This window comes from Temnothorax americanus, unplaced genomic scaffold (assembly GCF_048541705.1).
Source record: "Temnothorax americanus isolate GAGA-0224 unplaced genomic scaffold, ASM4854170v1 Scaffold5, whole genome shotgun sequence".
Taxonomy (NCBI): domain Eukaryota; kingdom Metazoa; phylum Arthropoda; class Insecta; order Hymenoptera; family Formicidae; genus Temnothorax; species Temnothorax americanus.
The window spans coordinates 6,366,813-6,391,974 of NW_027509657.1; the positions used below are offsets into that span (position 1 = coordinate 6,366,813).

Consider the following 25,162-nt stretch of genomic DNA (forward strand, 5'->3'; position numbering starts at 1 on the left):
CGAGTAAACCGAATCACGCGGACTATTAACGTATAGTGATTTTCAATCATAAGCGACAGTTCGATAAAAAGTAGAGTGGCGGCTCGATCACAAAGGCCGCGGCTAAGGCCGATGACTCGGCCGGACTTGTATTTACGAACGTGTGCGTACACGATAGGGCTCCGACTCCCAACTCCCTCCCCCCTCCCCCTCTACCACCCTTTTATCGCCCCTTTTTCTCGACTCTCGGTTCGTCCATCTCTTCATCCACCTCGCGCGTCCCCCCCGCGTTCATCTGCGTCTCGAGAGCCAGCGATAATTAGTGAGCGGCGCCTTCTTCTCAACGAACGATCATCGAATGACCCAGCTGGTCCACCTTCGCCGTATCGCGCCGCAACGAAGGCACCTACCGCCGAATCCTCCTGAGCTCCATCCCGTAGCGGAATTACGCCCACGACCATTCATCTCCCGTATGCATCTTCATCCGCGAGACATCCGCTCCTCTCTCTCTCGTATTCCCATTAAGAGTTGCGACACGCCTAACACTCACGCTACACCGGCGCTGTATAAGATCTAAATTTAGCGCTCTGTACGCCCGCCTTGTTCTCATCCCGCGGCCGTTATTACTGAAACATCGCGAGCGCGGGATGTTTGATATCCGATAAAAGTAAAATTCATCAGCCGCGTACGCGCGAGCACGGACTCCAGAGTGCACCTGCGATCGCTTCTGTTTCAGAGTCGCGGACGGGTTACTACAAAAACTCCGTTCTGTTTACGAGCGCGACCTAGAAGAGGCCGGACGACGGCAGGCGGGGGCAGCAGGCAGATCGTGCAGCGAGCAGCCGAAGCGAATGATCGATCGGACGAAGTAGGAAGCGCAATTCAAAGCCACGAGAGCGGACCCACACAACGAGAGACGAGCGGGCAGAAGCGGCAGAATCGTGATGATCGACCGCGAGAAGAAACCGTACGGATTCGACGAGGAAGATCAAGACTCCGAGTGAGACGATCTCGCGCAAGTGTCCGCGGAGACTTATGTATAGCAGTGCGAACGCGCGAATGCCGGGAGGCTCCACGAGAGTATCTTGTCGTCGGGAGACTCGTAAGTTCCGGACAGTATCGATACAAGCGTGCGCTAAGCGATGGCAGACTCGATTTCGATGAACGAATTAAAAAAACGCGCGGCTATTCATGCGTTTGTACAGGGCCGCGATCGGCCGCGTTTTTCGACGCTCGAGGGGGCAGGATAAGCGAAGCCCTCGAATCGAGATCGGTCCGGTCGGGATTCGCGAACTGGGAACCGCGGACCGATCCGCACACATATCAACGACGCGATATTTGCCCGATCTCCCAATTCGCGTTCGCGGCGATCGTGGGGTCGCGTCGTTCGTTCGACGACGACGAAACCCCCGGAAGGAGACAATTCTCTAAATGTACGCACCATCTATTGTACCCGTTGATGGATGATGACCGAACATTGCGTGACTTTCGCGATACCGCGACGATCGCGGACAAGTAGGCGGAGGGGACGGTAAAGGAAATCGGGAGCAAGGGGAGAGAAGGAGAGGCGGACGAGAGAGAGATATAAGAGAGGCATATTTCTAAAGACTGCTGGAGAGTGCGTGCGTGAGTGCATGCGTTCCTAGAGGTACCTATCTCCTAATTATCGAGCGAATTAATTAGATAATCGTTTAAGGGATCCCAGGCGATCGAGCGCGGCCACGCCGTCGTCGCGCGCATCGTGAGGCGCGCCGATTTCGAGTATTATTATCATTATTAATATTATTATATACGTCGCCGCGGCGGCGCGAGGCCCAATCCGATCGCCAGCTGCGAAACGAATGTCGAGTCGCGGGCCCTCGTCGCGACCGGCCCATTCGATATATCCCGGAATCGGCGTCTTCGGTGGCGCCGATCGTTGCGTCTCGATGTCGCGACGATTTTTCGCGAGAATGCAGTTCTCTCTCGCCGGGCACGTCGCAGCGCCGAGAAATGCGTCGGCTTTTTGTAAAATGAGCGTAAGAGCGCGAAAATTGACGAGCGAGTCTCTTCTGGATTCGACGCGGAACGAGATTAGAGCCGCGACTCGAGTGCTGTATCATAGAAAAACGAGAGAGGGAGCGAGGCAGAGAAAGAGAGATATATATATAGAGAGAGAAAGAGAGTAAGAATGTCTCGATGAAAAAATGAGCGAGTGAAAGAAAGGGCGAACGGCAGATATAGAGAGAGAGAGGGAAAGAGAGGGAGAAAACGAGAGCAAACGTGATAGAGTCTTACGAGTATTTGCGTGCGTGAGTGCGTGTGTATGGTAAAAAACAGAACAACGGAGGATTCTCTCCTAGCGTCTTAAATCGTATATATAACATCTTATTTATATAAATAACTTAGTTACTACCGAAACAAGTAAGTCTAATCCATATTGCGTGTGTCCCGCGTTTGCGTTGACCGCCCGAGAATCCGGCGAAATATCTCTTGGCGCGTGCGAAAATAGATAAAGCGAGGGAAAAGGAAACGGCGGCGGAAAAGAGACATCCGAATTCGACGATCCCGTAAGACGCGCGCTCGCGCCGATACAGAGCGAGGAAGGCGCCAAGGATATTTCCCCGGGGACGGTCCCCGTATTTAAGATCCATGTACAAAGTCTTTTGCCGTAAGGTTCTTGTGTTGTAAAGTTCACATAATCATAGTGTCTAGTATCGTACCAGCTAAAGCCCGTTAAGACGATGCTAAACGTAGAGAAACGAAAATTTAACCACCGATAGCTGATCCGTATTTGCCATCGCCGCTACCGATTGACGGAGGGAAAGGAAGGAGGGAGTGAGGGGGGGTTGACACGAAGGCATTCAAGTAACGCTTTTCACGATTGAGAACCGTAGGGATTGACTTTAATCGGCAAACGCCGATCGCAAGGATGACTTTGGCCGACGCCAAATAGTACAAATTAAATCTCAAGAACAGAGATTGACGGAGCGAACCGATTGAACCGATTTCTCACGCGAGACAAGCAATATTGACGCTATTGATCACGCACAAATTTTCACCGTAAATAAGTTCCGAAAAGAATAGCGAATATATTTCAAATCGTTTAGTTTCCGATGCAACAAAATGAATGTCGAAATGATCGCCGAACGTGCGGTTCTCGGTCGAGAAAAGCGATACCGAGGTGTTGAGGGTGAAGGTGACATGGACTGCGCGAAGAAGAGAAGTGCAAGACGTTTGCGGGGCGGAGTTGGGAATGAGGAGAAGGGGGGGGGACTTTGTCGTCGCCACACTGCGAGTCACGGCGACGGTGACTAGTGACGCCGATTTCGCGACCGGACTTATACAATCTAGTATCGAGGCAAGAAGTGTATTCATTGTAATTCAGCATTATTACCTATAAATAAATAGTTGTTATTGTAAATCGGATTTCTTTTATTCGATCACCATGCGATCCTCCTGTTCCCGATGTTTCTTAGGAGACGTCTTTTATCTTTCAATCTTGATTTCGAAGTGCAATTTCATTCTCTTACGTTACACTCGTTGCGTGAAAGCCCTGTTCCAGTAAATACAAGATTTCGCTCTCCCATAAACTCTTTACGATGAAAGAATTTTCCGTAGTTAATGCGGGATCAGACTTTTACTCCGTTTTTCAGCTCGTCGAAGCGCGTAAAGCGTACACGTGTTTCCTCGCTTCGTACGCACGTCAGATCTTTTCTATAGGTAATAGACAAATTGCACGATGACGACAAGAACGACGTGATAAGGCGACCGCTCTGGGTGCGAATAAAAATGTATTCCGCGTCCGACATCTTCGCTCGGACGTAGGAGAGCGGGAGAGAGGGCTAATGAAGGGCCGAAGGGTACGGCGATGTATTCTTATCAATTTGCAGGTTCCGTAACGACCCGAGGCACGCGACGAGAGCCCATTGGTCGAGACAGGCTCCACCCTTTCGGAGCGAGGAATATATTTTAATAGTAAATATAACGATAATACACCACACGAGCACGCTCCGCCGAGGCACCAGACACAGAGGGCTTCTTAATTGAATCGGTCATACAGCGAGATCGCTACGTCGATGTCTTAATTGCTCATTCCCGCGCGTTAATTAGACGTTTTCATTTCATTGTCGATGGCCGAGTGGTTGGTACAGCGCCAGTAGAATCGAGGCGAATCGCGCCGGTGCTAAAACTCGAGGCTAATTGTAGGGAATTCCCAATTAGGGACAGTAATTGATGTTCTGATCGATCAATTAGTCCAAATGTGAAGTAACTCAGATATGATTTGCTAATGCACCAGCTTCGAGTTATTTTTCATTCGTAAAAGCAGCTAGCGGATCTGGAAAATGTAACTTAAAACCTTCATATGTTTTCTTGTCTTTTTGTATATTTTATTATATATTTTTTAGTCTTTTCTGTAATATAATAATTCGATTGGACAACGATACAAATGCGCATTAATTCAAGTACACATTTCACCGCTGTTGAAACAATGTTGATCACAATGCGTCGTCGCATTCGTGCGTAAGGAGACGAAGCCAGAGGGCCATGTCTCGATGCAAATGAAGGGCTTGACTCTTGTCGCCGAGGATTGACGAGCCTTTCCCTCCCCTTTCTCCCCCCCCCATTTAGGTTCCCGGTTTCACCGTGTTTCTCTCTCCTTCGCCACCCTACGACGACGACCGACCCAAAATCATAAAGATAACCGAATTGCTCCGGCCCGGCACTTTTATTCCGAGGACATATTGCCCGACAATCATTCCGGCATTTGCATAATTATCGAATAAAACGGGACTGCGCGCGAGAGCGGGGGCCGAGACCCCGGGGCGCGTCTAACGCTCTCCTCCATCGCGAGTACGGCTAATTTCGTGCTCTCCAACTTTTTTTCAAGCCCGAAGGGTCGTGCCCCTCTCTTTCACCCCCTCGCTCCTTCGCGTCTTTTGGCGTCTTTATTTCCGACCTCTCCCTATCACTCCTCCGCGAGAAACGCGCCTCGCCTATCTCCCTGTCGACGGCGATTAGACTTAATTCGTCGGCGGAAACGGCGGTCTTCTAATTAGAGTTGCAACAAGCAACGGTCTTTTCATGACTCTCTTCATGACTCGTGTCACTCCGCTCGTGTACGGCCAATTTTTTCTTTTTAGCAACGAATGTTATCGCGAATGGCATGTTATAACGGTAATAAAGTATCGTTATACGAGTATTGTTCCAGATATTCACTAAATTGAAAATAATAAACGATGAACTATAAAAATTAATGGTCATTTTAAAGATCTCTCGTTGAATACATAGTGGCGAAATTTTCTCTCGCAATTTTGGCAACATGTTCAGCTGCCTGTAATCGCGAGACAAAATAAATATATACTTCTTATAGTTAAAACTTATCCAAAGACACACGGTAGTGTCTCGCTCCAAGTATAATTAAATATACTACGCGGAAGAAAATAATGACAATTAAGCTTCTGTTGCTCAATTCGGCGAATGTTTTTCCAATGAAAGCTCGAAGGGCGAGTAAATTAAACGAATTAAAAAAAAATCGACCGCGCGGGAAAGGAAGAAAAAAGCTTTTCATCAAATTCTTTGTCAACGAAACAGTCTGCGGAATCAGGGGAGTAATATTTTTCAGCAACACGGCGACGTTAATTTTAATTAAAGCCTCATTCGCGCGAAAAATACGGGACTCCCACGGGATTCTTCGCGGCCGTTTTCACCGTTCTTATTTTCCGGCCTGGCCTTTCGTCAAGATGTCACCGCGGCTAACGAGGAGAGTTAAGCGGAGCAAAACAAGGTATTTTTGTCGAGCAGCAAGCAAGCGAGCGAGCGAGCGGCGCTGGGACCCTCTCACAACGCAACGTCCTCGAATTATGCTAAACGCTCTTAGCCGACATGTCCGCCCCGAAGAGACGTTCGTACCTCACGAACCAATGGGGACGTCGGGGAAAAAAACGAAGCACAAATTCGCGGGAGGCGAGAGCGTCGAAGCCCGTCATTCCCAGTACTTTCCGGGGCGTCGCCATAAAACAAGCACGTTTCTTCATACCTGTCGGCATCGAGAATTGAACTCGCTGAAATTTTATTTGAAAACTTGCATGATCGTTGAAGCATATCTCGTTAATAATCATGAGACGAGCGTTTCTGGACACAGCGTTTCTCGACGAAATTGTCCGAAACCGAGTTTACGCGACGTATCCGTGTCGGGAATGAGAGAATTTTTAAGAATAATACTTTGACAGGCAGATCGGGGAGGTACGCGCCGCGGTACACAATAGCGCGCAATGCACACGAGGTAAAACACACACTTTGTAACATCAGGCGGTGAAGGGCGTCAGAATAGCCGACGTTGTTACCCCGGCGCACAAGGAGCCCGAGCTTCTCTCGCCCGATAGCTTTAAGTGCCGTATCTAAGTGAGAAGCGAACAAAAAATCTCAAAGAAGTTAATTTACGCTTCCGCGAAGATTAAATGCAAAAACGGAACGCGGGAGAGCGAGGGAGCGCGTAACGGAGCGCTGCGATGAGACGGCAGCAGGGGTTCGATTCTTTTGCACGAGCGCATGAAACCAGTAATCAGAATGTCCGGACGGGACGAGATGAATCGTCCCGTGTACGCGCGTCACGATGAACCCCGGCGCTGAACTTATGAGGGAGGGGGACAACGTGACTTCAGGCGGCGTCCAAGTCCGCGACCGAAGATAAATCCTTCGGTAATTCGACCCCTCGATGCCTCGGCGATGCATCGTCCGTGTTTTCGCGCCTCTCTTTTTCCTCCTGAAGTGCATTCGCGCGGATAAAAATTAGAATCGAAAGAACACCCCCTCGCGATGTCAGCGGAGAGTTTTTCCTTCGGGGCGAAAGGACAGGATGTCGAAGGTCATTTACCGGCTAGGGCACCATAGTTATCTACCGATCCAAGTGCAAACGAGCGGAAGAGAATTTATTTTACGTTATTTCGGTCACGGTCCGAGACGGGAGAAGCGTGCTCTCGCACGGGAGACCATCGAGGACGAGGACGAAGACATCTTCGACGCGCGAGAACGAGCGGGATCGAGCGCGCGGACACGCCAAGAGCGTCTTCGAGAGGCCCTCTCGCGATTGGCTCAGACCCACGGACACATAATTACACCCTTGCGCGTCGTGAGAGCGATTGAGAGGGCGAGGGAGGGAGAGAGATGGCGAGAGGAGACGGGGCACGGCTTCTCGTCCATGCTCAACACTTCCCAACACGCCGCGCGAGCAGACACGAGGAATTTCGTAGTTTGATTTACAGCTGGCCGGATCCCGCCGTCGTCCATCGAGGAGTTCGTTTTGATTGCGCTTCCCTCTAATGGAGGGTAAACGCTAGGACGTTCATGAATTTGTATTAGAGAATTGGTTCCGAGAGCCGATTCTGGCCCGGGAACGATCCTCTTATGCCCGACGTAGTTTCGCCGAAACTTCGTGCGCTGCAAACCGCGGAGACCTTGACGGAAACCGTTAAAGGGCCGAGGGAAGAAGCACTTTTCGACGCCGTCAATTTGGATACCTGAGAGTATCGGATAATTATTCGCCGCATCATCTGCACGTCCGTTTTTAGACGGTTTTCGCCCACTTGTATCCCGATTGCCTCGAGGTTGTTGCAACTCGTAATTCTATAATTGAAAAGTTATGAAGAAGAAGAGGGAGAGAAACAATAATTGTCGCCACTGCATTTGAGTACGAAAATAACGATAATCAATACAGAGGGAGGAGATGTATATATATATATATATATATAATAAATGATATATATTATATATATATAATAAATGATAGATATTAAATAATAATAAATAGAAAAGTTTTATTTGATCTTTAATAAAAAGTCTACTGAAACGAAAGAAATTTATTAGTTTCTAATCTAATATATCGTTTAGGAATTGCACTTGGACTTTTTGTACAAAAATATCGTAGAGACTCAAGGTACATTTGACAAGGATATTTTGGATGACAAGACTCCAAGAAGGATTAATTTTCTGGAACGAGGATCGCATCGGAAACACATAAGATGCTCTCCCGGGACCGCCGTATCGCTAATCTGTTTAAATAACGAAACATCCCTCCCCTAGGGGGGTGTTCACGGGCAGAAGGGACCCGTCGAGACGAGGAGACGACGGCGGGACGAGAGAGGCGGGTAAACGAAAATCAATGCATCCGACACCGAGCGAGGAACGTCGTTTCGCCTACCTAATGAAACGTACAACGTACTCGAAACTCAAGTTTCTCCGGTTTGGATATATTCCTCCCCGAGAAACTTTTCCTACTCGCTCCGATTCTTCGTTAAGTCAACGAAGAATTTTGATATCAAATATTCATTTCTCAAAGTCACTTTCGCAACGGGAATGAAAAAAAATCTGGAATGGAAAAATTTTATATTTGTCACGATTTTATCACATAACGGACGATCGTGTCGCATCTGAATGACCGGTAATGTCGCTTTGCCACGTCGCGTCGCGGCACACGCGGCGACTCCACGACGGAATAAATTCCTTCGTCCCGCTCTTTCGTACGGCAGGGTGCGGCACTTCGGGCTGCGAAAGCGTATAGAAACAGCGCACACATGCGCGTACACGGCAAAACGAGTCTTACGCTAGAAGAACGCTCGCTAAACTAACTCGCTTGGAATGCGGCACGAGGGCGGGATGGCAATGCAAATTTATTCAAAACTCGAAAGAGCCCTCGGCTCGATCCACATCCCCCCCCCCTACCTCCCCGTACGCGTCCCTCCGATTCCAGCCTTTCTCCCTCGGTCGGCCACTCTTTCTTGCCGTCTTTGCCCTTCCGGGGAAGACGCCCGCGGTTATCGGGACGCTTGGTTCACCGCGAAAAACGTCCAATTATACGCCAGAAAATTTGGGGTTCCAACGATTCGTTCCGTTTCGACCGTTAAGATATCTCATTGCCGCAGATGCGCGATAGCGAATCGAACGAGAGCGCCGCGGAATTAAAGGGCGGAAGGGCGCGCGCGAGGAAATCCATAAAGCGACCGATGACGTATTGTTTGAGGTTTGCGCAACGTTGCGCGTTTCGACGCGCGATCGCGGCTTTTACCGTACATCCGCTGATATAACGCAGGTTGCGTCGTACAGGTCCGCGCGCAATCTGAGAAAAATGAGACAAGAGCCAAAGGTATATCGGCTACACGTAGACTGCCCGCGCTGGAAGTGAGTTTCTCACGGAAGAGATTTTTCCGTCTGCCCCCGATTAAGCGCCGACCACATCCGGCGGTCGTTACGAGCCGTGGTGTACCGCCGCTTTGCCCACACACTTACCGATCGCGCCGCATTCTTGCGTGTACCCCGGCTCGAAACACGACCCGGCCCGATGGAGAAGAAGAAGAGGCGCAAGAAGAGGCGCCCGTCTTGTCAAGGTCTCCCGGGGCGCCACCAATGGAAAAAACGGCGCGTATGCGGCGCGGATCCGTGATCCGGCCGCCGTCGAGGAGACGGACGGGGCAGCGGCGCGCCTCTACTCTTCCGCTACCGTCTCTGTACATACATCACGTAATAAAATCGACAGTCGTTTAGCGTCTCTTACACGCGCATAACTCGCGCAAAAAAAAGGGGGAAAAAGGAAAGGGAGAAAAAAAAGGAGAAACTTGCCCGCGTTCCTCTCTCGCCTCTCGTTAATTCCCCGCAGCCCATTTTCTGCCAATCATATCGCGCACCCGCGCCCGCGCGCGATATCCGTTCTCTCTCGCATAAGCCGCGTGTGCGTGAAAAAGTAATGCATCTAATTACCACGGGAAGGCACCCGCGCACGTCGCGCAGTGGATAACTTGTAACGCCCGCTTTTCATTAGTTTCCTAATTATTTTCTCAGTCTGATGCGCCCCGCGCGCGCGCGCGCGTTTGCCTCGGCTCCCGTGCGAATGCAACGTGGACCAAAAACTCGCCGAATCGTAGAACATGCAAAGCTCGCACGAGAAGAAATTGCACGCAGTTCTCTCGCCGTGCAATTTTCACTCGCAAGGTAAGGAGCTTTAATCGTCGCTCTGATTAACGCAGGTCACGAGAGCCGCAACGAACGGGCGATGGCAGCCGGGGGGGGGGAGAGGAGGCCGGATCGTTGCTTCCTTTCGTTTCCTCGGTAATTGAAATGCTCGGTTCATTCACACCATTAACGCACAACGAGCATTACACTACAATTAAGACGTCGGACAAGTCTCACGATCCGCCACTGGCTTTGTGGGCTAGATTAAAATCGCCATGCTACATTTACCTCCTGCGCGTATTACGTTTCACCCGATGCCTTAATTATTTTCCTCTTTTTCAGAAATTAATTTCATTTATCGCACGGGATATTCAGAGTAGGCGCATAGATAATAACACACGTTTGCGCGAGGCGGCCCGATTTTCATACGGCTTAAATAGTATGCAAGCCTGTTACTTTTTCTGTTCCCAACTGAATTTAACGCCACCAGCTCTCTCTCTCTCTCCCTCTTTTGATGAGGAATATACAAAGTTAATATTACTCATTAGCATTGGATTTATTAGCGCGTTGTAGAAAACGTTGGCCGAATTTTGCACCGAAACTGCTGCTTCCCCCCTCCCTCCACCCGCCCATAGTTCTATGAGGCTTCTTAATACCATGCGAGAGTACTCGTCTGTCGAATCGGTTGCATACGTAATAAAGGACGCGCCGGATCTTGGGAAAAGGAATAACACGTCACGATTGGTATAAAAACCGAATGAAAAATGTACAATGCGTCGTTAATACGCAATGAGTCGTTAGACGTCGGGTATTTCCATCTAAAAATTGTGATGAAAAATTGCGGGGACTAATAATAGCCAGGCGTTATGCGATCAATCGGGGATGTCGCGCATACCAGTCTGTCGTCGCACGCGGAAGCGGAGTTAAATACGTCGCATCGCCGCCCGGTCGCCGAACGGCCCGCGCCAGGAACCGAGCCGTGCAACAACGCCGAGGCGTTGGCCGATGATCGAGGATGTCGTCCGATGATCGCGGCGACAAAACGGTCATCTCCTCGTGTGTGTGTGTGTGTGTGTGTGTGTGTGTGTGTGTGTGTGTGTGTGTGTGTGTGTGTGTGTGTGTGTGTGTGTGTGTGTGTGTGTGTGTGTGTGTGTGTGTGTGTGTGTGTGTGTGTGTGTGTGTGTGTGTGTGTGTGTGTGTGTGTGTGTGTATGTGTGTGTGTGTCGGATCGGACGAGTCCGTGCGCGGGGGGGAAAGGGGCAAGAGGGAAAGGGAAGAGAGCCCAGGTGATCTACGAGAGTTATACGGTAATGGAATAACCACAGGGACGACGAGTAATTGTAAGAATTAACTAATAACACGGCAGCGAAGTAGGGTCGTGCGAACCCGGCATCCCCGGGGCCCCGTAACCTGTCATTCCTCGATCCCTCCTCCGCCATCTAGAGGGATCTATCAATTACTTTGCCTATAAGTGGAGATCCTAGATCAGACAATAGAATTGGGGCCCCGTCGACGGATCCTCCAACGGCCCCCACAATCGTCGGTTCTACTGGGTTCGCCGCGGCGGACCCCCCACCGTATTTGCATGTGCAATTAAAGCTACGCCGCGCGGCGCGGGCCTTACCATCCGCGAAATTACAAGCAAGCTCAAACCTTGGACGTTTCACTTGGATTACCGCGCCGGTAGCGTGAGAAGCCGAAGAACGCGCGGAGTCTTATCGAAATTGTTCTCCCGTCCATGAAATATAACAACGATAAATGATTGATCGTTGGAGAAATTCAGTTATTCTTACTTCCTGATGTATTCTTCCATCCTCCCCCCTCTTAATTTCGATCCAATTTGTCCACCGATCTTATCCACTCACCATTAACGCGTAATGTTGTATCGTGTTGTTTCGTTTTTCCGACGAACTCGGTTTTTTTTTTAATTAGCGACATTGGCTGCACGAGAATGTGCCTTTTACTCAAATACTACGAGTACGCGAGTCGCATGCGTGGAACAAAAAGTAGCGGCAGGAACGCTTGCAGTACGCGGGCACACGGTACAAAGCCAAAAAGTGACTTACCGGCGAAACGTTGAAATTCCATTCGCGTGGCCGCGCTATCGCTGCGGGCTTTTCGCGCTCCAACGTTTTTAAACCGACAATTCGCCCTCTGCCGCGCGCGCGCGCTCGCTCGCGCGCTGCCATACGACGTGTCATTTAATTTCCGCAATAACGCTTTTGTTACCGATTAAAAAACAGAAAGAGGCACGAGGTACGATGAGAAAGAGACCGTCGGCCTCGTGTGGAGAGCGCGGAACGAGGCGGACACGCGGGAGGAAGCGAGAGAAAGATCCGGGGGGTGGATGTTTCGAATGGGGCGAGAGCGACGGCAGCGGGAGAGACACGGGAGACGGAGAGGAAAAAATGAACGAGCGCGAGCATTGTTTCGCGCGCTCGCGCGTCCATCTACCGCGCGGCGCGGCGCGGCGCAGCGGGGCCCGGTCCGTCCGTCGGCGTCGCGGCTAAATGCCGTGAAATTGTCATCCTACAGTCACAAAGAGAATTCACTCTCGCAACCGGTGAAATATAAACGCGTTTTTCCAGCCGGCCGTTTTTCCACTCCGATTGTTTTTTGGGCCGGATGATTGTTTTCCGTCGCTCTGCACTCCGCGCCGCGCCGCGCAACCTTGCCAACTATTATTTCCACTAACAACGACGATCGCTCGTTATTATTAGTGCAGGCGGGGAGGAGAGAGACGGAAGGGGAAGAGGGGGTGGACGAACACCGGACCAGTTTTATTCGAGCCTCTCGCCGCGGTGGCGAAACGAAATAGCCGGAACCCTATGCGAAGGTACGCCTACGATTTACGATCGAACGAGAGATCGATCTCTCGCCGGGTTGCGGAATAATTTTTTATTTCATACTAAAAATGAAGAACTCAACGAGGGACCGTGGGATGGGGGAGGGGAGGGGGAGGCAGTGGGATGAACGAGCGTTCCCGGCTCGGCAATTTCGGTCGCGCGGTGAGATCGATCGCGACGACGTACAGATAATTCTTTTCTAGACTGCCTGTGGAAAAATTCGCGGCCACGGAACGTGCCGTTCCCGAAGCGAATTAAAAGATTATCCGTGTGGCTGCGGGCGAACGGGCGAGCGGTGCGGGCGCTTGAAATTGCTCCTTCATTTCTGGAGCAATGCACGCGAACCTTTCAATCTCGATTCGAGTCAAGAGAGGGAGAGAGAGAGAGAGAGCTCACGATCGATTAGGGAATTTCAAAGCCCGAGACGACGTGTCCCTCGGGTCCGCTTAACCCCTACTCGTCGACCCTCCTCTCCCCCGTATCCGTCGTTCTCCGCGCGCCCGCTTCCCCCGTTTCCCCCGACTCGGAAATTCAACCGTGCGTGATCCGATGGAGTCTCTCTCCTCGTCCTACGTCCTTCGCTCCCCGTCGTTGATGTAATATTGGAAAATAATGCACTGCCGTGTATACGAGCCGCGCGGCCCAGGCGCGGCTGGAGAGGAATCGGCACCCTCAGCCGATCGAATTCCTCCTCGCTGCTCCAAGGATAATCGGACACAAACGAGAATGAAACGCGAAATCAACGAGGTATAACGATATAGTTTACAAGGTATTGAAATTAAAATAAAGCGCGAACAAGCAGAGGGGTGCATAAAAAAGGGAATCGCGAACTCAAGTGGTGAACGGGGGAGGACGCGAAAAGCGGAAATGGCCTTTCTCCGCGTTTCCGCTGAATTTCTCTCGTACCTAGGTATTCGTTTTCAACGAATGGGTGGAGACGGCCGGTTATATATACACGAGATACGCGTTAAGACGATATCTCGGCGTGTATACGCACGGACGATGAAAACTCAAGGGCAATTAAAGGAGGAGCTTAACAAGCCGGAATCACTATCGTTTCCTCTGCATCTACCTGTGCTGAAAAGATCCAACGCGTAATAAGGTACGCTAGTACATACGCGCAACGTGTTCGCCACCGCGCACTTAAAGTGCATACTTAGGCGGCGTAATACGTGTATACGATATCGCCGTCAATTAGGTCGTTTCTTTCGGGCCGGCCGAGTCTTTCTCTTCGGTTCGTGGAACGCGGCGACGCCCATTTAAATGCGAGAAACAATGGTCTTCCTGCGGATGTCGAAATCGTCGATTTCCACTGCGCGAGCGCGCATGGACATCGATGCTGCAATTTCGCGAAAATGTGAATGAAAATCAAGATGTCTCAACCGACTATATTCGAGCCTTTCAATTAAATATCTACAAATATGGCTGAATCGTGCACGTTGGTGCGATGAGATACTGTTTCCGAGAGGAATTCCCCAGGAGTTCCCACCCGAATTGCGTAACAGCGAACGAGTGATACAGACGTTACGACCCGTCCTCGATATCGCAGGCGCGCATCGGAGCGTGATATGCAAAGTGGCCGAAAGGAATGGGAAAAAAAGAAAATGAAGAAATCGCGGCTATGGATCTCGTTTGTCCACCGGGATTCTCGCCGGGATTACGAGGCCGAGTCAACGCGCGAATCCGACAATCCCAATTTCCTGCCATAGCAATCAAATCGCGCCGATAAGTGAGCGAACGAGCTTTTCTCTCTCTCTCTCTCTCTCTCTCTCTCTCTCTCTTTGTCTCTTTCTCTCTCTTGGCACATGCAGCTGGCAGCTAGTTACCTGCCGAGTAGTTATCTCACATCTTTCCCACTGGCATCGTTAGCGCCTCCTCTTCTCTCGTTGGCACCGAAGACGAGGTGAAGCCGGTCGTAACCCGTGGACACGTAAAAGTTTTGTTAGACAGCGCGTTCCATCGTAATATACGTTTGTTTACAAGCCGGAGATACGAGACGCATCGCCGTGCCATCGCATAACTGTCTTGGACCTTTTACTGCTGGCGCATGATTTAAAGCGGAATTATCATTAATAATACCGTCGATGATTGAAGAACACGAGTGGGAAATTCTCGAGTCGCGCAAATTAATATTTTCAGATTTTCCCCTGGCGGTTATTCCGGACGTCTCTTAATAACGTTAACGATAAATCGTTGAATTTTATCATTTACAATATTGTTAATAACTGGACAATGGATTTTGAATAATTTATGAATTATGAATTAACACGAACGATACATCGCTGATACATTGACGATATTCGACGTGGTCGTCGACACCTTCTGCTGACCGCAGACGCGAAATTCCGGCAAGTGCGTTTGTGTGCCAGGGCCACGGGGCAAGAACGAGAGACGAGACAAGAAAGGAGTAGAAAGATAAAGGAGCAACGCTCTATGGCCGAGTCGAGGGTGAAGGAGAGCAGAAACGATTGAGTAGGCGCTGGGCAGCTGTCGAAAGATTAAGATAACCCTGAAGTTAAGTGAACACGGGGTGTGCCCGGGCTGTGGATTTAAGGTGATTAAAGGCACCTGATATCGAGAATTATTATACCATATATTTCGTAGTGGCGAAGCCATATTCTGACGGCTGCATAAATTTCGAGTGTCGAAGCCAATAGTTAAAGGAGGCCAACGGACTCCGTGATCTCGGTCGCCATGCTGAAAAGTCTCGAGGCGTCGGGAGCGTAGTCGAGGGAATAAATCCCGAAGAAAATCGGTTCAAAATCCTGCATCGCTAAGCATCGTGCCAGTCGACTAGTATCGTGTATGTCATTCAAATAACTTTTCGAGAAAATCCGATAACGAGGAAAAACGAGAATGATCTCTTCCGGAAGGTTTTTTCCTAACATCCTGAAAGGACGAACGTTAATTGGGATAAGATCGCATCACTGCGCCGTAGGCTTTTGTCACGAGTCTCGAGTGGTCGTGTGCAGGCACACACGATGAGAGAGAGAGAGAGAGAAAGAGAGAGAGAGAGAGAGAGAGAGAGAGAGAACAACGGGGTGACTCCCGACCCCGTGGCAAGGAAGGAGCGTGACTCCGCGAGAGGTAGGAATTGGTAAACCCGTCCCCACCCGATCAGATGATCCCGGACGACTTCGTGACTTTGTATTTGCTCAGCCATTTCAGCCGGATAGCGAGCTGACTATCCGCCCCGCCGATCGGAGTGTATCCCTCTTCCAGGATACATAATTATATTATAATAAACTGTAACGATACACGAGCCTGAGCCTGGGCTATCCTTGCTTGCCCTTCTGGGCTCGCCTTACGGCCCCGCCGTTTCTACGGGCTCGCCTCGTTCTCATCGGGGTCGCCTACGACCGACCGCGGGCATCCTCCTAGCTTTTTCTCGACACGAGCCTCCGAGAAATCCTCGACGCGGCCGCTACGCTGTGCGCGTTGGCGCGAGCGAGACGACGACCGGGCGGGAGGAAGAGAGAAACGCTAATTCCTCGTGGAGGTATTCTCTCGAGAGAGGGACCTCCGTGTCAGAGGGTCGAGTTTATCACTGTCATCTCTTGACGCCGCGGCTCTGCCGTCTTAATAGGTTTAATGCCCGTCGTTCGCTCAGGCCCGGGGTCTGACTCTCGATAGCTGTAACCACTGACACATACGCGTACCTCGATCGCCCCCAGCATTCTGCGCGCGCGCGCGCACGCACACACACACGCACACACACACGTGTGCGTGATTTTCCAGTCTCTCGGCTTCCGGGAGTATCGGTCATTTAATCGACATCGAAAAAGTGTGCGCGTTTTGTCTTGAAATGTTCTTCCTTCTTCCAATTTTCGCGGAAAAAAAGAACGTGATTAGAGAAAATCTTTCTCGCAGATTTGAAGCTTTCGAGAGACTCCTTTCTTTTCTCGAGACTAAAATTTTCTCGCGTTCCGAGGAATCGCGAGTGCCCCCCTTCGCCATCCGAAGCGCTACGTTGTTGGTTAAATCAAGGCGCTGCGCCTGGGTGTGCGCCTTATCTCTCACGATGTTTACTCGGAGAGAAGCTACGCTCTACGAGCACTGCAAATATCGCAGAATGCGGACATTGTCGAGGCAGCACGTATATTGGGTACGGGTAAGGGAGAAGAGAAGCACAGAGGCCTCCGGGTCGAGAGACGGATGGATCTTCATCTCCCTTCTCGTCTCTTCTTCACCTCTTCTTCTTCTTCATTCTCTTATTTTTCTGACATTATTGTTCGCTCTGTCTGCGAGAAACAACAGTATCGATCAATATGTTTCCCCGAGTGAAGCGACTTGACGGAAACAATGCGATACTTGGCACCGTTTTGCTTATCCTATATTATTATATTGTTTGTACTATATACATATGTCTTCGAGAAAAAAAGAGTTAACTAAATAAGAATTAGAATCGAATTAAAAGCGGTAAAATTTTATGTACATATATTGCGGAGAGACTCGCAACGTCGCATGACGTCCAAGGTGTTAAACGAAGAGGCGCCTCGTTCACGAGGCGTTGGAGAGCGTGTCGGCACGATTGCACGGAAACGAATAAAAAGGAAGGTAATGAGGCAGCGAGGGTCGGGAGTCGTTGACAAAACGGATTACCCTAAGACGTCGAGCGGCGGCGTAGGTAGGTGCAGGAGGCGTCGCGACGCGATGCGCCGGGGGTCGGAGAGGCCGAGCGACGAAGAATGAAACGGCCCGAGATCCGAGACGCTGTCTAAACAACCCTTTTCCTTAATCATTTAAGTGATTTGGTAAGCACTCGACTCTGCTCGTCGAATCGTCGGTAACTCTTGCGTAAACTCAACCCTTTCTTACGGGAAAAGTCTCTTCTCGTCCCCCGCGGTCGTCCGTCCGATAATGATAATACCTCCCTCGCTCGACTGGAAAGGGAAATAATGCCTCGCCGTGATCGTGCCCCCATCTAACGCTCGCCAGCTCGAAAAGAACTTCACCGCCGCTACGCAAAGTCGCATGAATAATAACTATAAAAACAGAGTTTACAAAAATAGTGGACTTCCAGGACAAGTCTTGCGTATCTGTACATCCAATTCTCTCAAATGACTGTCTTTGCAAATTAATAACAAGTTCCTTTGATTTAAAAGCATAAAGCATCGAAACAACGCCATATCATTGAATTGACAAGATTTAAATAAAAATACAATTATATATCTAAAGTCTTTCTTAAACGTTTTCCATTGTATCCACGTTATCGCGTGAATTGAACGCGATTCACTCTCATCAGCTATAGATTTTACATTCGAATTGGCACGTCGCGTCGGTGGGCAAAAGTTCACGAGGCAGCAGAAGTCGAAGCGACGGGCTGACGTCAAGTTCGATTAATTTTCCGGTCATTATTTTTTACGACTTCTTATCGCCAGCTCAGCTCCCTGGGTCTCGTCCTTTCCCTCCCGTCGATATGCCGGAACCCCACTTACGTTCTGACGTAAGGATCCAGCCGCCTCCGGGAGAAAGACCGCTGGATCCGCTTTATTCGCGCCACGATTATCGAACTAGAGCGACATCGTAGACACGTCGGATCGCGCTTATTCCGCTTTACATAAACGTCTCCGCGGATCGTGATGGCCCCTAAAGATGTCCTCCAGATAAGCCGTGATCACATTGGAATTACGACGTACGGAGGAACGGAAAAAGAAATGAGAGACCCCGTCCGTAACGAATGAGAGATCATCATTCCGATCACGGTGCAGGGGAATACGTCGCATATTAACGTCTCCTCCGAACCTGTAGAAATTGGCGCAGTACTGGTGGGGCAGCGATATTAAGTTGGCACGCGGTAATTATCGGGCGATAGGGGATCGCGATAAGTCGGCGAAAAATTCAATATTTCCGTACGATATATCGACGTTATTTACGCGATGTCTCTCATGTTAAACCGTTATTACGATAATGACTAATTACGCGCGTACGAATACTAATTTCGCCTCAATAACCCAAGCACGTATACGATCGCCGCGCCAGAACGTATATTCCATTTACGATGGCAGAAGTAAAATGACGCTTTACGAAGCTGACACGTCTGCACCTTCCGACACGAATAATGGCAAATTCAAATGGGAGAACGAATGAGCGCGGCTCATCGAACTCCGGACGATTCCTCGCGGACGTCGTCTCCGTTGGTTCCGTTTGATGGTCTCTTCTTCTCCGGCCGCGTTCTACTCGGGGTACAGGGAGGAGCCCCGGAATCGGCCTGGGCGGAGCCTCGGAACCGCAAAACACTGGTCGACTTCACTTCGCGGCACTCCGGCTACTATTAATTATTTATGCTGCGAGTGCTGCGCTGCTACCAACCCCCGTCGTCGTAGCTGCACACGTGTGTTGCACCGCGAAGCGAGCGAAGGGGGCCCGGGCCGCCGCGCCGCGGCGCGGCGCCGGGTATCGGCATTATAGCTCGGGTATACCGCGAGCCGGGGACCGGGCTAACCGGGCCAATCCTATCGAGAGCCGCAATCGATTCGCCCGGAATAATAATCATGATTGGATTCCCCGGGGTTTTGGGGGCAGGACTTTCCGGTCCCCCTGAGCGCGCGCGTCGGGCCCCGAGATCGTCGTATTAAAAGCGCAAGGCTGCACAACTCGGACCATCTTTGCGTTCGCCAACCATCGAGTTCAACCGTTCAATGGTATAATACCAACGACCGGCGGAGAGAAACCGATGATTAATGATTAAGCAAAAAGTATCAAAAACGAACCTAAGGAATAAAGAAAAGTATGAGCCTCCGATTATCACGTTAGATTATCAAATAAATCGCGCTTAAGATACGCTATCACCTGTCGATCGTGCTTCCTCGTGGAAATTATTTTGAATACTCGCGCGATTTGAAGAAATCGTGTTGGACGATAAGGCTGTTTTTCTTCGTCATAAGATCGTGCGATGCGGCCACCCCTTGGGATGCGATCGCTCGGCGCGATCTGTCTTGAAAATTTTCGGCGGCCGAGTGTCTGCCTCGCGGGGAATAGAACGCGGGGGAGAAGAAGGAGGGAGATGAAGGAAGAGGAAAAGAGTGGAGAGGTAAAAAAAGCGGGAGGAAGCGACGGTAGAGAAGATGAGACGGACCGGATGAGGACGACGATGAAAGGAAGAGACGGGGGTGAGAAGGGAGGAGGGCGAGGGGGCAAAAGGAAATAAAAGATGCGTTCGGCGAGGAGCATTTTTCTTTGGACCGTGGTGGAGCAGCCACCGTGTGATTACCCGGGACGAGAAGGCATATATGAGTAATTTGTATTCAGCCCGATCATCCGTATCGAAATTCGAATCTACTTAGTTCTGAGAAGCGCCGGTGCCCCGACCGTCCTCCTCCGTAGCGTCGATCTCTCCACCTCTCTCTTCTCCATCGGTTCTTTCCTCTTCCCCCCTTCCCCCGCCTTTTCTCCCTCCTTGGACCCCGATCCACTATTCCACCCTCTCGGGGCTTCGACTACAGCTTAATATAATATTATTCGCCGGTTTAGTTTAATGGTGCCGGGCGATTATTACGTGGCCAGAGTCCGACCGACTGGCTGGCTTCTTCGGCCTCGGGTACTCTCCCCCGTCCCCTCTGCCTTCTGCCACCGCTCTTCTTTCCACTGTGTGCTCCTCCTTCGGCTTTCGTTCTCTCGTATGGCCCGCGATCGGTGCCGATGTACGAATATATATACGGAGTGTGCATACAGTTTATACTTGCACACACCCGCACGCATACACCTGTAGGACATGGCCCGCACGGACGTTCGCACCTATACATACCCGCGTCCCTCGGTATGGCGAGGGGAGGGTGGGGTGACGCGAGCGGGATCCTCTCCGAACAAAAAGCCCCAAAACAAAACGCCATTATGATTAGTCCGAAGGATGGGTGGTCCAAATTACCGCAGATTCGCGTTCCCGCACCGAGAATGGCGATACAGCGCGCTCCGTTCAAAAGCGCCTCTTCGGTTCGCACCGTTAGACACGCTGTAAAATTAGTTTTACGCATCGATCGGAAATTGACGCATACGGAAACGACGACGGAACTGATTCGCGGAGCTGCGGAATAACGAAAGAACGGCATCCGTGCGCGCATTCGACACACGTACACACTCATATATATGCACACATACAGACATACATCCCCGTCTTCGCGGTATCCTGGCGCATCGAGCGGATCCAAGGAGGATAATCCCACCTAAGCGAGAGCTCCGCCTAATGAATCGCCGCGGAATTTGCATTGTGAAAAGGGCACGTTTATAATACATTGCTCGGCGCGTTCGAACTCGTTACGACCGCGCGTAAGAGTCATTAAGAGCCGAATAATTACTCGTATCGTTCCGGACTTGATAGATCGTCCGATCCGTGGCCGGTTTGACCCGCGACACTCGGGACAGGATGAAGAACAACGGCCTCGGCAGTCGGAAAGCTGCCCTCGCAACGCGAACCGTAACGATTATAAGCGGCACGATCTCGCCTCGATACAAACGAGCGTACGTGGATAATAGCATCGCCATTACGCCCGGGTCTCGGCGCGCGATGTGAAACCTGCGAATCCATCTCCGCCGAAGAAAGCTCCTCAAGGTCTCGCCGCTCGTTTCCCACCACCACCGCCACCATCACGAGGAAAGCCGCGTTTGCGTTTTTCCTTACATGCGCGGAATCTCATTTATCCACCCGGGAATGACAATGTGACGAGTGACAAACCGCCTCGGCTATAATCTACGTCCCGGGATCGATTAAATGGTGGCAAGAAGTCGAGTAATGCATGCGGTCTCTGCCTGTGGTGACGGGTGGTTGTAGCCGGTAGGATATTAATGAAGATATTCAAATGAGACAAAAATGAGGGGAGAACTGGCCTTTGTCGGGCGTAAAGGTTCCACCGGTGACTACTCGGCCTATGTAGATTACTCTTCGCCCTCCTTCTCGAGACTTTCTTTCTTTCTTTCTTTCTTTCTCTCCCTCTCTCTCTCTCTCTCTTTCTCCTTCGTTTCTCGCCGCTTCTTCTTAAACTCTTCATTCTCGATCCGCCTTAACCTCTCCACCTACCGTTCGTTTACCTCCCAGAGATTCGATCGTGCACTCTCGGAACGAACGTCCTTTTAACTCGTAACGCAGACTCCCATACTTTGCCAAACGTGAGAAGAAAATAATTTCGAAACGTTTCTGTGTACTCGCGAAATAAAAAGTAAATTATTATGTTCGTTTTATTATTTTATATTTCCTTGTTTTTTTTCTAAATGAATTCCATCGAAATTTTCTTTGAATCATTTTTTCAGCTTTCTCTTTTCAGTCGCAAATGAAAGTCGTATATATTTCCGACGAAGATCTCGAAACCAAAAAAATCCCGTTGGAAAAGGGAAAGGGAAAACCGCACGACGAATTCTTTGCCGCGCCGGTCGCCGGTGGAGGATTATTAAAACGGATTAGCGTCGCGAGAACGCATAAATTGCCGGAATATCGTTACACACGGAAGGCCAGAAGCGGGCGCGGGCGCGACGCGGCGCGGCGCGGCGCGGCGCCTCGCCTCGCCTCCGTGAACCCGATCTGTCATTAGCGGGCTGCTTAATTCACTTGTTTCTTCAGTTTCCACTGGGATGAAATTAGAGCCGCGTCGCGCCAGCCCAGTGGATGTCATTAAGAGCCTTTTAAATCGCCCTTAAGACCCGCCAGGCCATTAGAGGCTCGCGCGCGGGAGAAAAGGGCCAACCCTTGTACATATCTTTTTTCCCTCCCGCCACGCCATCACCACCACCGCCATCCTCCCGATCCTCCGCCGTCCGTCCGCCGCGCACCGAGTTCGTGGCCGTGGTTCCTACGTTAACGGTGTTTCCCCGCGACGCTCCTCGCGATACGCTCGGCTTACGGGGCCTCGTCGAGACCTCGGTCTCTTATGCGCGTACACTTTGCGCTTTATCCAGTTAGTTGCGACTAACGTCATTACGCGTCTTGGAGCGCGCTACGACATGGAAGGAGCCGCTCCCATCTTATTTTCTCGCGCGGAGTCCTCGATCTCGTCGTTTAATGGGTCAAATTGCTGTCTTGGATGTTCTTAAGATGTTAACTATAACGAGTCACGAAATCGAAAAAAAGAAATCTTATATAACGCGAAAAGCGCCATATATAAAGCGTCAAATTTGGAGGATCGGGAGAATCAGAGGGATTCAATTTAACGGCGCCATATGGTACGAAACGTAAGACGGTAGCCACCTTTCGATTTTCGATCCTATTTTCCAGAATGCTATTCTGTTCCTTGACGTTCCCAATGAGAGACACAAAGAACGCGAAAACGGATCGGCTCAATTTTAATTGATATTTCGCCGATGACGGCGGCCCCTATTGTTTCCTTCTCCTCCATTATCGCTATATCTTTGTGTTTCGCCGGTGCGATACGAAACGTCATTTTCGCCGGTGCGCCCCCGTCTCGCAGGTCGACGATCCTATTTGTCAAGTCATTTCAGGATGCGTATACCTGCGCCGCCGGAATTTCAACTGTTCGGCGACTGGAACGATCTCTGCCTCGTGGAGCGTACAATGCGGTAAAAATGCATATTGTAAAGTGATGCCCCCGGAGATGGACCGCGATATGGGATAAAGTTACCAGTAAATAAACGTCCGCATCGTCCCTCCCTCTGCACCCTAGTAATAGGTAGGTAACTTTCGCGATACGGTTGAGATTACGATACGTTGACACCGTTTAAAAAGGTGTAGCTACCAGTCATATTTTGTAAGGAAATGTATTTTTCTTGACGCGCGCGCGCGATGGAAAATATTTCCTGCAAAACTCCCGGAACCAGGAAGCCGGTCCGTGAAGTAACTCGACCGCTAAATGGCAGATATATGGCGAGTGATTAGCGCATGCGAGCAAATAGGTGGGATTCGCGATAACACGAGCCAGTTTTGCGGAGAGAGAAGGTTAAGTCACGATACACTCCCGATAACCCTATCTGACGGGGTACGGTAAATCATAGCCCTAGCTTATGGGTGGCAAAGTCGGTATTTACGATACAGGCATAAAAAAATAGGTAGTGCCGCAGGCAACGCATCGGTAAGCGCCGCGCCGCGCCGCACCGCACCGCACCGCGCGATCTATCGGTTCGCGGAAAGACACGCGGTTTTTTAATTAAACTTCAGCGCTCTAACTAGACAGCTCTATTATTCTCGCCGCGGCGAACGGAAGACAGGGGAGAGGGAAAAAGAAAGGAAAAGAAAACATTCTATCGGCCGTCAGGACGAGCGATCTCTGGCGAATAAGGATCGCCTGTGGAATCCGAACGATCTCGCGCGTTCCCGAGGCGCGTCAACGTCGACGGAGGATTCCATCGCGTAACGAAGTCTCGCGTAACACGGAGAGAGATAGAGAGAAAGAGAGAGAGAGAAAAACTTCGTCCGTCATCTAGGAGTTCTCTTCGCGTAGCACGGGCGAAAGGGAGGTCGCCATTAGCCATTAGTCACGGATGGAGGAGGAGAGGACGGAGCGCCCCGAGCTGCGCAATTACCGCGGTGCCTTAATCTAGCCGCGATGCTGATTATTAAGGGCGACGACAATAAGAATAAAGCCGAATGCGAAAACGCGAACCACCGCGGCGTAAATCGCCCTAGGAAACTTCCACTTAATTGTTGCACTCTATATGCTAAGCGCGACGCGATCGCGGCCGGTGCGCTGCGCGGCGCGGCGCAACGCGGCGTGTCGACGACGCGGCCGGTAGCCGCGTGTGCGATATCGCGAGCGAGTTCTGAGCGAGTTATGGCATAGTCGCCGCCTCCGTCATGCGAACCGTCGAATCGCTTATCTCGTATCCCTCGACCCCGCCGGCGAGAACGATCGCTTGGCGAATTAATTAATCTCTCTGGCGAGAGCGCAGTCCCGTCGACCGTCGTCGTCGTCGTCGTCGTCGTCGTCGTCGTTGCCCGTGTCTTGGAAAGCCTCGCCCATAAAGAATAAACAGTGTCACGAAGTTTTGCTGACTCGCGTTTGCAAATACACGGCAGGACTATCATTACGCAGGTTCCACGTCGGTCTCTCGGAGCGACGCGTATCTGATGAAAATTGAGATTTACGATTTAGCGTGCAACGTAACTTCGTTGACTCTCGCAAATCACAAACGCCCTGGTCGGAGTAATCTCGATTAGCGATCGAATTAAATTCAATAAAAGTTTCTGGCGATCACGCGGGATTTATGGGTGTCCATTATATGCCGGTCGGATGTGCGGCCTCAAGTGTCACGTGTGGCGCGGGAAACGAAATTCCATTTGGCGTCACTCAATATTCCATCGAAACAGACCTTCGGCAGCGCGGTGCAGTCTTTTGTTTCACGATGCGGGCGGCACAGGTGGTGCTGCCAGATCCGAGCCGGTAGGTATAGGCACTTTACAACAAAGAGGCCCGTGGCCTCGTAATATTCAATGACAGTTCGCCCGCGCGATCGGCTCGCCATAAGGGTAGTAT

General features: G+C 50.7%; 1 protein-coding gene and 1 long non-coding RNA gene across 4 annotated transcripts in view; one reads left to right on the top strand and one right to left on the bottom strand.

The window, feature by feature from the left end:
• Nucleotides 1-3,382, top strand: part of Dac (dachshund family transcription factor) — a 182,777-nt gene extending 179,395 nt beyond the window's left edge. For all 3 annotated transcript variants that reach the window (XM_077417621.1, XM_077417618.1, XM_077417620.1), the window contains one exon: nt 716-3,382. In XM_077417621.1, the coding sequence (XP_077273747.1) occupies nt 716-768 (53 nt within the window). In that variant the 3' untranslated portion in view covers nt 769-3,382. The remainder of the gene's footprint in view (nt 1-715) is intronic.
• The window catches only part of LOC143903756 (uncharacterized), a 94,215-nt gene that overhangs the window by 24,285 nt on the left and 44,768 nt on the right, over nt 1-25,162 (bottom strand). The gene's annotated exons all lie outside the window — the stretch shown is intronic.